The sequence below is a fragment of the Haplochromis burtoni genome, unplaced genomic scaffold (genome assembly GCF_018398535.1).
Source record: "Haplochromis burtoni strain Fernald_Lab_line unplaced genomic scaffold, NCSU_Asbu1 Contig_23, whole genome shotgun sequence".
Taxonomy (NCBI): Eukaryota; Metazoa; Chordata; class Actinopteri; order Cichliformes; family Cichlidae; genus Haplochromis; species Haplochromis burtoni.
The window spans coordinates 52,070-65,348 of record NW_024582384.1 but is presented as its reverse complement, the minus strand read 5'-3'; the positions used below and the strand labels follow the sequence as shown (position 1 = coordinate 65,348).

The 13,279-nt window shown below is 40.1% G+C and overlaps 1 protein-coding gene across 7 annotated transcripts in view; it reads right to left on the bottom strand.

Annotated features, from left to right (window-relative positions):
• Positions 1 to 13,279, bottom strand: part of arhgap24 (Rho GTPase activating protein 24) — a 66,142-nt gene that overhangs the window by 5,226 nt on the left and 47,637 nt on the right. For all 7 annotated transcript variants that reach the window (XM_005917354.2, XM_005917357.3, XM_005917356.3 and 4 more), the window contains 5 exons: positions 12,834 to 12,956; positions 6,514 to 6,721; positions 1,772 to 1,904; positions 232 to 305; positions 37 to 158 (listed from right to left, as the gene is read on the bottom strand). In XM_005917354.2, coding sequence (XP_005917416.1) covers positions 37 to 158; positions 232 to 305; positions 1,772 to 1,904; positions 6,514 to 6,721; positions 12,834 to 12,956 — 660 coding nt within the window. The remainder of the gene's footprint in view (positions 1 to 36; positions 159 to 231; positions 306 to 1,771; positions 1,905 to 6,513; positions 6,722 to 12,833; positions 12,957 to 13,279) is intronic.

The window sequence follows — 13,279 nt, the reverse complement described above, 5'->3', positions numbered from 1 at the left end:
GTAAGACACGTATACTTGACATTCTTCAACACTCACCTTCCATAATTGCTACTGGATCCTCAATTTTTGGCCTCAAGATATTTGGCCCAAAGACTGTGGCCAAGTTTTGGACACTCATTTTATTCACCCCTGAATATGACTGGACTTCATCAAGAAACCTAGGGAAATGGAAAATATCAGCTTCTCATGGTTCAACAATGTAAAACTGTATCCAAAGTTAATTATCAGTACCTGCAGATGTATTTTAGGAGGTTGTAGTTCACTGGAGGTAGACTTTCCACGAGCCTTCTCAATTCCTTCATACCCTGCAGATAATAAACAGTTTTAAAGTAACAGTAACTCAGCAAAATAATCATTCATAGAAACTTTTGCAACAGATTGTCTGTAAAGCCCGTGATTGATCACAGTGTGTATAATGAAACAATCACACCCAGGATCCAGTGGGAAATGAATCAGTGGAAAAGAGGGGGGTTTATGTAAATATATGCTCACTGGTCACTTCATTAGGTACACTTATTTAACAAACATCTGAACAATCAATTCTGTGGGAAGAAACTCGAAGCATTCAGGTGTTTAGATACTGTCAAGACTGTTTTGAGCTGACGGGAAAGCAACGGTAACTCAAATGACAACTTTTTACAAACAAGGAATGCAGACGAGCATCTCTGAATGCACAGTACAGTGAACGCTGAAGCAGATGGGCAACAGCAGCAGAAGTCACTGTGTGCCCCTCCTTAACTGAGAAAAGGAAACTGGGGCTACAATTTGCATGAACTCGCCAAAATTAAACAATAAGATATTGGAAAAATCTTGCCTAGTCTGCTGAATCTTGTTTTCTGCAGCAACTCTCACATGAAAAGGTCTGAATTTGGCAGGATGAAAGCATGGATCCATGCTGCCTTGTATCAGCTGTTCATGTTGCTGCTGGTAGTTTAATGGCATAGGGAATATTTTCTTGACACATTTTGTATCACCCTTAGAAAAACCCAAGTATTCCAGCTTTATATTTAATGAAAATCCTTTTTGCTCTCGATACAAAACTGTGACTAGAAAAAGCAAACCAGATATAAGAGGATTTATCATTATACCCATTTATAAACTATCTATATGGGTGTGCCACTGAATCAGAAGTAGTCTCAGTTAGGTTACTGAGAATAAAGGATATGTGGAAACGCTCTGAGGCCTTTTCACATAAAAAAAATAAATAAATAATAGTGAACTCTTTTCCATCCATCTCCTTTCAACTTCAAAGTCCCAGGAGGGTTAAAAAGTGAGGAAACTCATCCACACTTTACCATATGTCTTCTCATACCCATCTGTAGCACACACACACACACACACACACACACACACACACACACACACACACACACACACACACACACACACACACACACACACACAAAAACAAACAAAACACAAACACACACACGAATGCTGAAGAGGGGAAAGACACTGAGGGAGCAAAAGGCTAACCCCAGCCATGCTGCCGACCGTGCCTCATGGTGTGAGCGAAATCCTATTTAGATGTTAAAAGTCAAAACGGACTCAACAAAGTCATTGTGTGTGAAACACAGGGCTGAGCGTGGATGACTGGGCGGCAAAAGAGCAGATTAAAAGCCAAAGAATAAGACTTCTGTGAGGGCTTTTCAGTACCAATGTTTATTGTTATAAAGGTTGAAACTTAAAAAAAAAAAAATCCGTATGTGTGCGAAAGCTAATTTGCCAGTAGATGTGGTTACAAAGAAAGCAATCATAGCATGTTTCTTACCATTTCATCATCTTTGCCCAGGAGCTTGGCGCAGGACAGGAACTCATCGTACTTCTGGAAGGGGATGACGGGCTCGGGCAGCTCTCTGAGATACAGTTTCAGCAGAGAAGCTACTGTGTGCACATCTGTGTTACTGTTGAGAGAGACAAGACACTGGTAAAAAGTTAGGGCCATCATTTATCCTGAACCGCATGGAGACAAACAGCAATCACCATGAGGCCAACTCCAACTTTAGGTTTCACACTGTTGGAGAAAAATGTCAAGCTGTAATAGTGTAGCTGTAGTGTATGCATACAACTGACATTACTGACCAACTACTGACTGCTAATGCAGGTGGTACCATCATTTTCCAGTTTTTATTTTCTCTGTTTCCAATCGGCACTTTCTGATTTATTTAATACGCCAGCACCAGCCTAAACGTCTGCCAAGAGGCCACTGCAGCCTCTGGAGCAGCTGGCGAGGCAGGCAGGAGGTTGCAAGGCAGGAGGTCACTAATGAGGGAATTCGCAAGATGAGGGACATCAAAATCAGACACAGGCAGGTACACGGGAGGCTGTAGTTTCTACCACAGCAAAGCACAAACAGGAGGGCAGAAATGTGTTACTGTGCAGAGGACGTGATGGACGCACTCGTCAGTGTGAATTTGAATTTCGGGAAGTGGTGAGATGTTGATTTATAGAGTCGATCCTGACAGTTTCATCCAGGTTTTATTTAGGTTATTGGTTGGAGTGGCACAATGCTGTGAAAAAAGCGATCCATAGCTCGGCTCGGTACGTTTCATTACTCAAGTATGCTCTAGATGAAGGCTGCTGCATTAAACAATCAGTGCTTAGTCTCCTACAGCCACCTACACACAGCATAATATAACAGCAGGTGTATAATTGGGAAGTATGATTGTTCCTTTTTACTGTTGGCAAAATACTGAACAAAGAGATGCCTCGGAAAGTTTGTGTGGCTGGCTACCACGTCCCTGCCAAAGGAAAGAAAAGCACGAAATAAGGGTTTTTTTTCCTCCCAGTCCATTAATCCAGGACATCACTGAGCTGAATTTACCGTGAAGAGTGTGATTCTCACAGTTTACTGATCTTTATTGGTCTGAAATAATTACCTGTGGAGATAACGGATATAAATGAGAGCTTGGCTGCCTTACAAGGCTTATCAAGTGGATAAGTAGTTAAGAAAATGGATGGACGGGCTTCAAGTGCTTTTGAAAAAGACCAGAGCAAACCAGTGATGGGAATAACGGTGTTACAAGTAACAATGTGATATATACCAGTTTTTAAATTGTGCTAATAGGCCACGTAAAACCAGAGTCATGATAAACAATATATGCGGTGTTTCTAAGGACAGAGCAGCAAGCACTCTCTGCTTGCGACCAATCAAAAAATGATATGGCAACATGACATTTGGTTGTTTAGAAAGAGGAGGAAGTTTTAGGAGTGATGGCGAGAGAGAGAGCGAGAGAGAAAGACAGAGAGAGAGAGAGTTTTGAGATGTGAGAGATTTGTGACGTTTAGCGTGTTTGGAGTGTGTAGTTAATGTTTTGTCTTGTGTAGTTAGTGTGTAGTGTTGTGGATAGTTTTGTGTTGTGTGTCAGAACAATGAGGCGACTGATGTCTCCAGGTAAAAAACAGGAGGATTGATACACCTGCTGCTGTCAGACCTGCAGGTATCAGGCTGTGATGTTCTCCTTTATAGTGGACACAAATAATTGTTTTGGAGTGGCACAAATATTGTGTGCGGCATCTTATTGATGCAGAACAGCTGATTGTTCTGTAAATAGTTTGAAATGGTTATTTAAAAAAGGGTAAAAGGTAAATGACTGCAAATAACTTTGTTGTTTGCAAAACTTGTGCATAGATTTTAAAATTGACAATTTATATTTGCATTTAAAGTTATGAAATATGATTCATTAAACATGTTTGTGGTTGTTACAGTAAAAACTTTTTCTACTGGATTTTATGTTTTTTGTCTGATTTTAGATCAATTGTGTTAATACAGTATGTCAAAATGAAAACACAACTGTAAATTCAGACATGTGAGGTTGTGCTGAAAAGAATGACACCAAACAAGGCAAAGTAAATAGTTTTTAAAGGTGAAATGTAGAGGTTTAATCAAAAGTAGTTAAAAATGGCCAATTATACCCTGGACCCCAGAGGGTTACATTTTTTTTTTTTAAAGTAACGCAATAGTTACTTTTCAAGTAATTAATTACTTTTAGAATCTTGTAACTCAGTTACTTTTTTGAAGAAGTAACTAGTAACTATAATTAGTTACTTTTTCAAAGTAACTTGCCCAACACTGGAGCAAACACAGTGATGTTGCCTTTTCACAGTCACAAAGCTTTACGGTGATCCAGTGAAAAGGCACCTTTCACTTCAACGTCCCAGCAAAATGCATAAAGCGAAAGCTAAAAGTCTGAAACCCATACTGATATTTAACATTTTACAATAACAAGCACAACCTGCAATTCCAACTTCCAGATTTCTGTTGTTTTTATATATCCTCAAATGTTAGAGCACGCATTTGTCCATTTTGCAACATTGTTTTAACTTCCCAAAATCTGAGTTCAAGTCCAGACATACTTTCAGTTGTACAAATAGGAAATAAGTTGATTATCTTGGATATTTGTACCTTGTGTTGTGAAACTGGTGTGTACAGCACTTTTTTTTTTTCTGGTTAGAGCCCTTCCGAGATCTGTAGAACCGATCTATTTAAATACAAAAATTTGGACAAAGTGGCGGTTCTTGTTTTGTTTTAGATACCCTGTGCAGCGTACATACTGAGGCTGCTGTTACTCTGGAACCAGATGGGGGCAGTTTACATTTACACAAGTTTAAGATACAGATTGCCATTAAGTTTGAGACAGTTTTGCTGTTGTACAATCAATTATTTTCAATACGTTAAATGGACGGCATTGGCTAACTTCCATCCATCCGTTCATGACTCCATCGGTTAACATGAAATGCTTTAAAATAAGCTCATATTATACCTCGTACTGTCACTTGGCTACTCTGCAAACACTTCTTTAGCAAACACATTTCTGATATTGTGACATCCCTACTTCTATGTCAAGTTTTCCTGCCCTACTTGGGATTTTTCAGAGGGCTCAAACCTTTAATTGGTGATTGTAAACTGGGAATGAATATTGCGACTGGTTGTCTGCCTCTCTGTGTTAACACTGTGCTGGACTGTCAATCTTGTCCAGGACACACCCCTTTTTTCCCTGACAAAGTGGTGCTATCTCACAAACTAACATATCAAAGTGTCCATCCACCTATATGTCCTGTTAAGTGCTTATCCAATGCAGGATAATGGGAGGTTGGCACCTGTACCAGCTGTCACTGGGTGAGAGGCAGGGTTGAATCGAAATCTTTTTTTCTGTGAGGCGGCAGTGCTAATGTCATCACCACTGTACTGCTCAGACTCTTATTTTTGTCTATTATTGCTCCGTAATGATGGTTAGGAGCAAACTGTTGCATTCTTGTTTTCGTCATACTGGACAGAATAATTTGTCTTTGATTTAGATTTAGCAGAAATTTGGTGGAATTCAGTAAGCTCCAAACAAGATGATGACTTTGGTCTGATGGGACACAGAAAAACTCATTTGTGCACAAAAATGTTCCTCTGAGCAGACACGTCAATGAACTGAGCTGTGCCGCTTTCTGTGCTCTCCACACACCCACTCAGTCCGGAGGTCTATTTCAGCAACAGAAAATACCTGTTAAGGAGGTCAAGGGGCATATAGGTCCTTAAAACTTATTATATAATAAGGTAACTGCCTGCATTTGTTTATTATCTGTGTGGTTGTGCTCAAAAATGCAAAACCGGTTCAGTTTTGATTATTTGAAATCTGAATAATGCGTGGCAAAATGCAACACACAAATAACCAACAACAGAGTTGTGTTTTCTCTAATGTAATGAGGCGATATTCAAGCTGTTGTGTTCAGAGGGACAAAATGAAAACTGGAAAGTTAAACACCCATGTTTGATAACGACGACAGCTTCATCTCACAAGCTAACATTCCACCAGAATGACCTGAGACTGACCTCCAAGTGGTAACCATAAAACTGACAAATTGGACATTAGCCATGCAGAAGAAGACAGCCAAAGGAGGCCAAGTGCTAATATGAATTATGACAGAATTTGGGAGACCTGCAGAACTCCCACAGTAAAGATGGTTGAACAATGAGGCTGTGTTTTAAATATAAGACATGAAAAGAGCTGAGGAAATTTGTTCTGATACATCATCGTGTGCAAGAGACATCTCACCAGGTCAGGTATGAATATGGTGCCTGCAACAGATAGTGGACAGATAGTGTGCAAATATGAGGATGACCTCTCCCTGCATGGAGGGGAGTTATCATACATTTTAACTATCATGGATTTACCACATTGGTCTTTGTGATAGCACTGTTCAAGCAGCTTGATACTTATTCAGGTACTTATCCTCAGTTTAATAAATCATAACCAATAATGTTTTTGCCAAGCTTCAATTATCACATTGCTCAGACTTAAGATACATATTAAATATTCCTAAATTAAATAATTATGTCTTTCATAATTGATACAGGTTTCGAGCAGCTGTATCACTCAAGTTTCTCTAAGCAGATACAACTGAACCCTGTACTAACCCGCCCACTTTTTTTGCATTTCAACTCCCCGAGCCGAACGTATCAAGTCGACATTAAAACGCACTGAGGAAATCTAAACCAGCCTGTACGGGCACATTCCTGCTTACCAATCAAAAGAGGGCTTCTCTCCACAGTCAAAGGCATCCTGCAGCTCTTTGACCAGGTTGGCCTGTCCTGGCAGCCTGAAAAGGCCCTCTTCCTGAAGACCCCTCTGCCGAATGAAATCCACGCACTGCTCTACCAGCATAGGGGCGAGCTTGTTCCCAAACCGGCGTTCATACCGCACGGTCTCTTCCAGCTTCTGACCAAAGATCCCTGAAACATACACACACACAAAGTTTACTAATGCTATAAAGGTGATAAATGTCAACTCTTCAGTTCAGTTCCTTTTTATTTCAAACATGTACATTCACAATCATTACAAAATATCATTCCATTTTTTTGTTTGAAAAGGAGTAGGCAGAAGTATACACTTATACTCTATTTATGCTGTTTACATTTTGTTATGCAGCCAAGCTTATAATTTAATACAGTGTGTACAAGATATTTATTCATATTTTTTTTTTTATCTGGAGAAATCAATGCTGTTTAATATGTTGAACTCCCTGACATTTCTCAAAGAATTGCAGAGGCCATTAGCATACCATCTACAGCTCAAGTAACATCAAAGAGAGCAGTTAAATCAATTGAAAGGAATTTATGATAAGGTTTTCCTGACAATCCAAGCAAATAAAATGTAAAATATTCTCTCTCACACACACACACACACACACTTAGTCTGATGATCAAATCTCTAACTTCCTGAGCACCTCTCGCCTTTTGTCCGGGGCAGACGCTGTAGAAAAAAGGCAGCCTGATTTCCATTTACAGCCGTCTCATGTGGATGCAACACAAGAGGGGATTAAAGCTGCCTTCCTGAGAGATTTGGATCTGCATACTTTTCCAGTCTGACACTAAAAAAAACTAGAAGCTTAAGATTTTCAACAGGTGTATTGAGACTTTTCCCACAAACTGCTGCAAAGGCTTCAAAACATTTCTCATTAGAAGCGAATGTGATTACTCACCCCTCTTAAAAATGACGCAACTTTTAAGTTTCCAGAAAAAAGGCCTATTAATAAATTTGTGATAAGAAAACATACCAGAGGTGCAAATTTTCAAGTGCGTGCACACAAGCAATTTCCCAAAACCAGCCCTAATCTTTGCAGAAATGACAGAGAACAAAACAAAAGCAGTGGAATAGACTGGATGCATCAGTTTGACAGCGGGTCGGCCAAACTGTTCTCATTTCCATCTCTCAGAAAGCTGTCTTTGCTTGATGAGAAGAAGCTCCTCAGAAGTCTGGAGTCGCTCTGGGATTTTGCCACTTCAATCTTCACAGCAACCCCAATATGACAAAACAGTGAAATATCTGAAGCTGTGGGTCCACTTTTCCAAATATTAGACAGACCAGAGTAAAATACAGAAGAGCTCAGCTTCACTTTAGTAAAGAATGATTAATATCCGCGTGTATCGAAAAGAGAAGAAAGGGGGGAAAAAAAATGAGTGAAAATGAGGTCATCCCTCCAGACGTTCTGGTCATGAGTCTAGGAATGTTTTCCTGGGTCAGATGTGAGTGTGTGTGTGTGTGTGTGTGTGTGTTTGTGTGTGTGTGTGTGTGTGTGTGTGTGTGTGTGTGTGTGTGTGTGCACCAGCTTATGCAGAGTGTGAGCAAGTGTTTATATGAATATTTGGCGCTCCCAATAGTGCTGGATACGGGACAAACCACAAGACCAAAGCGTGCACATGAGTGACATCTCTGCAAAAAATCTTAGTATCTGCCAGTTGCACAGAATCTCTCTCTCACTCACACACACACAAGTATAAAAGTGATTTTAGTTCATGGACAACATACAACCTGTTTTATCAAATACAAACCAATAAGAAATTTCATGATAATCCACATAAAAAACCTCGAATTGCTTCTCTGACCTTTAGTGTAAAGGTAAAACATGCAAACGTGTAAAACATTTGCATTTAATGAACTGCCAATTTACAAAACTGACGAGGCCGGTCTGGATTGTCGTTAAGGAAATAAAGTTTAGATTCAACAATACGCCTCCAGACAGAAACATGCTGACGCAGCTCTGTTTGTTTTACCATCGCTCGGTGTGCCGTGGCAGGACTTAGGTAATGCCTTCGTTATTAAGATGGTTTAAAACGTAACGATGATTCAGAGATTTGGTATGGATGAAATTAACAGTTAGGACAACTACTCTCGGAGTGTGATCTGTATTTATGATTAGAAGAATGAACATAATTTAAAATTTGCCACTTAATTAGACACAATATGGTTAAAAACATTTGTTCCCTCCTACTGATAGTCTATAAATACTACTTAAAGCTCAGAAGCATAATATAAAGGCAAATGGTGGCTGATCTCACATCCCGACTGACGTTTAAAAACAAACTTTCTCCAGCTTTTATGGAGTTGAGATCAAAGGAAGTTTAGAAGAGGACACTGCAATCCAAAGCCAGAAGACAGATAAGCAGCACACAGTTAAGTACATTTATCTGTGGGGTCACATTTAAAAGCAATTTTTTTTACTGTAAGTTATGACAGTTTTGGAAGCCACATTGAAGCTGAAAGTGCACAAGTACGCAGGAGGTGAGGAGCTGAATTAATAGATGAAAATTGTTATGACCACCACTATTACTGAAAGTCAGTGCGGCACAGGGATCAGACAAAACTGGACAGAAATGGCACAGCAGTCTGAAATAGCTGACATTTACCACAGGGAACATGGCTTGGAAATGAGGCATTTTGAAAATATTAAAAGAAGCTCTTTTCAAATTCAAACACTTCCCCAAACTACGAAAAGACAACTGACATTTACCATGACACAGATCTCCAAAGATCCAGACGGAAAAGCCGCAGCTGCACATCTCACACTCTTTCCTGCTTAAGTGTTTGTTGCGGTTAATGCCACATCGCAGCGAGTGGCATCACAGCATGACGGTAAAGGTTTCAAGGGGGGCTCATTCATTCTGGCAGCCGCCTTCCTGTCACTTACTGAACAGAGTTTCACCACACTTCAGGATCACTCGTCAGCCAATCCGTGCTCAGCTAGCTTTTGCTGCTACTGCAAAATGTGAAAAGCTGGAATATGTGTGTGTGGTGTGTGCGCGCATGTGTCTGGGCTCTGTATATGTGTGCATGACAGAGACAAAGACAGCCTGGCTCTGGTCCAGCATGGAGCCACCTTTCGTGTGGTATCTTTGACGAATGGCTCATCCTTTTGAAGAGCAGTCAGCTGCAATAGACATCAAGCTGCCTGCACTGAAAACAGAGGGGCCAGCTCTGCCTCCTCTATTCATTTTGTTACCGAGAGCTGCCTGGACTGGCTGTCCAGTTACAAATGCTGCACTTGTGCCCTGTTCTTACACAAAGTAGGCTGGTGTCTGCCAGTGTGGTGGATAACGAAACCACGGCGGCGCAGCGGGAGGCTCGGTAATCAGCGCGCTAATTCCAAAGTCAGGAACAACTTCATGAGAACAATTACAGCATCATGCACTTGAGCGATGACTCACAGCTTATTTTATGATTAGATTTCAGCTCACTTGACACATGTAACCGCTATAGAATGCATTTGTGTTCTTTTATTAGCATGACCAGGCTGGGTAGAAATGAAAAACAAAAATGCTATGTGGAGATTCAAGAAGCACAGACTTGGATTTGACACTTCAAAAGACACTGAAAACATTATTATGTCAAGTAATGGCCAAGTACTGTGATAATGCCACCCGGAACACATGCCATGATGCCACAAGGGGAAAAAAAGGTTTTAAATGCCAGCACACTCTTATTTTATACTCAGTGGACTTTACCAGCTCTTTGTGCCATAGACTGCTGCTTGAAACATCCACATTACACAGTTGCTGCAGATTTGTCCCGTTCCACCACATGCCAGAGGTGATGGATTTAAGATCTGCTGACTGTGGAGGCTATTTCGTTACAGTGAACTCACTCAGAGTTCAAAAAGCCACTTTGAGATTATTTGAGCTTTGTAAAATAGCATGTCTTTCTAATGGAAGCTTCCATCAGTAGGATACACAGTGATGATGAAGGGATGGACATGGTGTCCAAGTGTCCCAGAAAATACCCGACACCATTGCATCACCACCAGCAGCCTGATCATTTGATACAAGTAATCTATGCTTTCATGCTGTTTACACCAAATTCTGCATGTTGCAGAAATCAAGACTCATCTGATGAGGAAATGCTTTATTGTTTTTTTAAATCTTCTGTTTTCCTATTTTAAAGAGTAGGTGTGAATTGCAGCCTCAGTTTCCTGTTCTCAGCTGGAAGGAGTGGCAGTCAGTGTGGTCTTTTGCTGCTACAGTTCATGTGCTTCAAGTTCAATGTGTTGTCCATTTAGAAATGCTCTTTTGCATCACTGTTCAGCAGACTGGTCGTTCTCCTCTGGCCTCTAGAGCAAACATGACACTTCCTGCCAGAGAACTGTCGCTCACTTGAGGTTTACTCTTTTTCTCTGTAAACCATAAGGACGGTTGTGTTGGACAACAACCATGGCCAGAGATGGGCGCGTTACTGCAATCTGATTACTTTTTTCAAGTAACGAGTAAAGTAAGGGATTACTATTGCAAAAACGATAATTAGATTACCGTTACTTTCCCGTAGGAACGCTGCGTTACTAAAACCGTGATTTTTTGCGAGAATGTCTCATGACAGTGACGTAAGCGAGTGCGCCGTTAGTGACAACAGCTGTGTGCAGATCAACAATGGATCACATATCGATTGTGGGAGAGAGTATGAGCGTGCAGCGTTTAAAGCGTGGAAGTACTGACCTTACTTTGAGTTTGATTCCATAAAAAGTGACAAAAACATTAGCTGTCCTCTGTGCGTGGGAAGAAAACTTCTTTTTACAGCGAAAAAAACCCCTAAACTTCCAAGCAAGCACCGAGTGCGCACGACGTAATGGGAAACTCACAGAGAAACTCGCGGATTCTTCAACTGACCGCGGCACACCTGCACCAGGGTAAACCTCCGCCTACCGCAGTCCTGCTTTACAGGTGAAAATAGAGCAACAGGACCGCTGAGTCTTTGACTTTATTTATTTTCTGCTGTGTTTTACTTGCATCTATTTGAAAGAGTGAGTGTAAACACAAAAAATATTTTATTTTATGTGCTGGAATGTGCAGAAAATAGGTTTAAATGTTAAACTAATTTATTCAAGTCAGAGAATGTTGCATATAATTAAATTTTTGCTTGATGCATAAAGTTAAAAGATTAAAACTGATAAAACAAGTTAAAAAAAGAGACTTTTCCATTTGATTACATTTTGTATGATGGATTATGTAGAAAAAGTAGAATTGGGCTGAAAGATCTATCGCTTTATCACCTCTTCAGGTTGTAAATCGTGTTTTTAAAAAGTAACTAAGTAACTAAGTAATTAATTACTTTTGAAAATAAGTAATCAGTAAAGTAACGGGATTACTTTTGGGGGGAAGTAATCAGTAATTAGTTACTGATTACTTTTTTCAAGTAACTTGACCAACACTGACCATGGCACATTCAACGTCGCTTAAATCACCTTTCGTCCCCCTTCTACAGCTGTGTTTGAACTTCTGCAGGTTGTCTTGCTGATGTCTACACATTCAAACAGTTAAAAACAGAATAATTCAAATAAATGTTACCACTAATACGCTGTGTGTTCAGATGCTCTTCTACATATCTTGGACACGCAGAAGAGCATATCCAAAATATGTAACTAGTAGTTATTTTAATTACTTTGCTTTCCTATGAACTTGAAGTAGTCTGGTATTGTCTTCTGCGGTATCAACAATTAATTTTTACCCAGAGAATCTGGGGTAGTTTCAGTTTTTCAGACCATTCTCTGTAAACCCTAGAGACAACTATGTGGGAAAATCCCAGTAAATCAATGGTTTCTGAAATACTGAGACCAGTCTGTCTGGCATTAATAACCATTCCACTTTCAAAGTCACTTAAATCTCTTTTCTCCTCCATTCTGATCTTCAGTTCGAGATTCAGCAGGTCATCTCGACTATATCTACATTGTATAAATATATTCATCTGTGTTTTTGCATCACAATCGTTTGTTACTTCTGATATAATTCAAATGACAATAAAGCAGGTAAACTTTGAATGCACGTTCCACAGGTATGCACATTGTATAAATATATTCATATATTAAGACTTTTACTTGTCCAAAATGGGTTTTGCTGACCAAAAGGTCCCTTTTCAACATATCAGCTTTATCTGGCCTAAACACAGAGTGAGTTTATACATTCAGGTAGGGGCTAGAGCACAATGCTGTGAAGAGAAGATGTGGGCTGGATTTACTGGAGACAAAACATCTTCAACGTCTTCGTTTCACAACTGTTGGAAACCAAAATAGTATGTACTAACCTCCACCAAAAGGCGCCCAGATGACTCTTCGGATTGTCTTCACCCAGTCTTCCATGTCATTCTGGGTGCTGGCCATAAGAAGGTAGGTCTCATGGTTGGCTGTCATCCGCTCTCTTTCTCCACCTGTATAAATAAATGGGAGGAAAAATTTAAATGATGCAAGATCCAAAACTGCACGCTCTCCAGCAAGAACTAAAATAACATGAATCGAGAATAACGTTTTTCAGCACGACAAGAAATCACCAGCTGGCTGCAAAACACATTTCTGAACGGACAGAGACTAATGACAAGATAAGACCTTCTGGTAACCAAGGTTGCCATTAAATGTCTTTGTTTGACATAAATTACTTGAACTCCATTTCACAACTATACGTCTTCTGAAACACGCGCACCACACAGTCAACGGCAAATGCTCGTCTCTCAGCATGTTCCATTAGAGGCAGGCT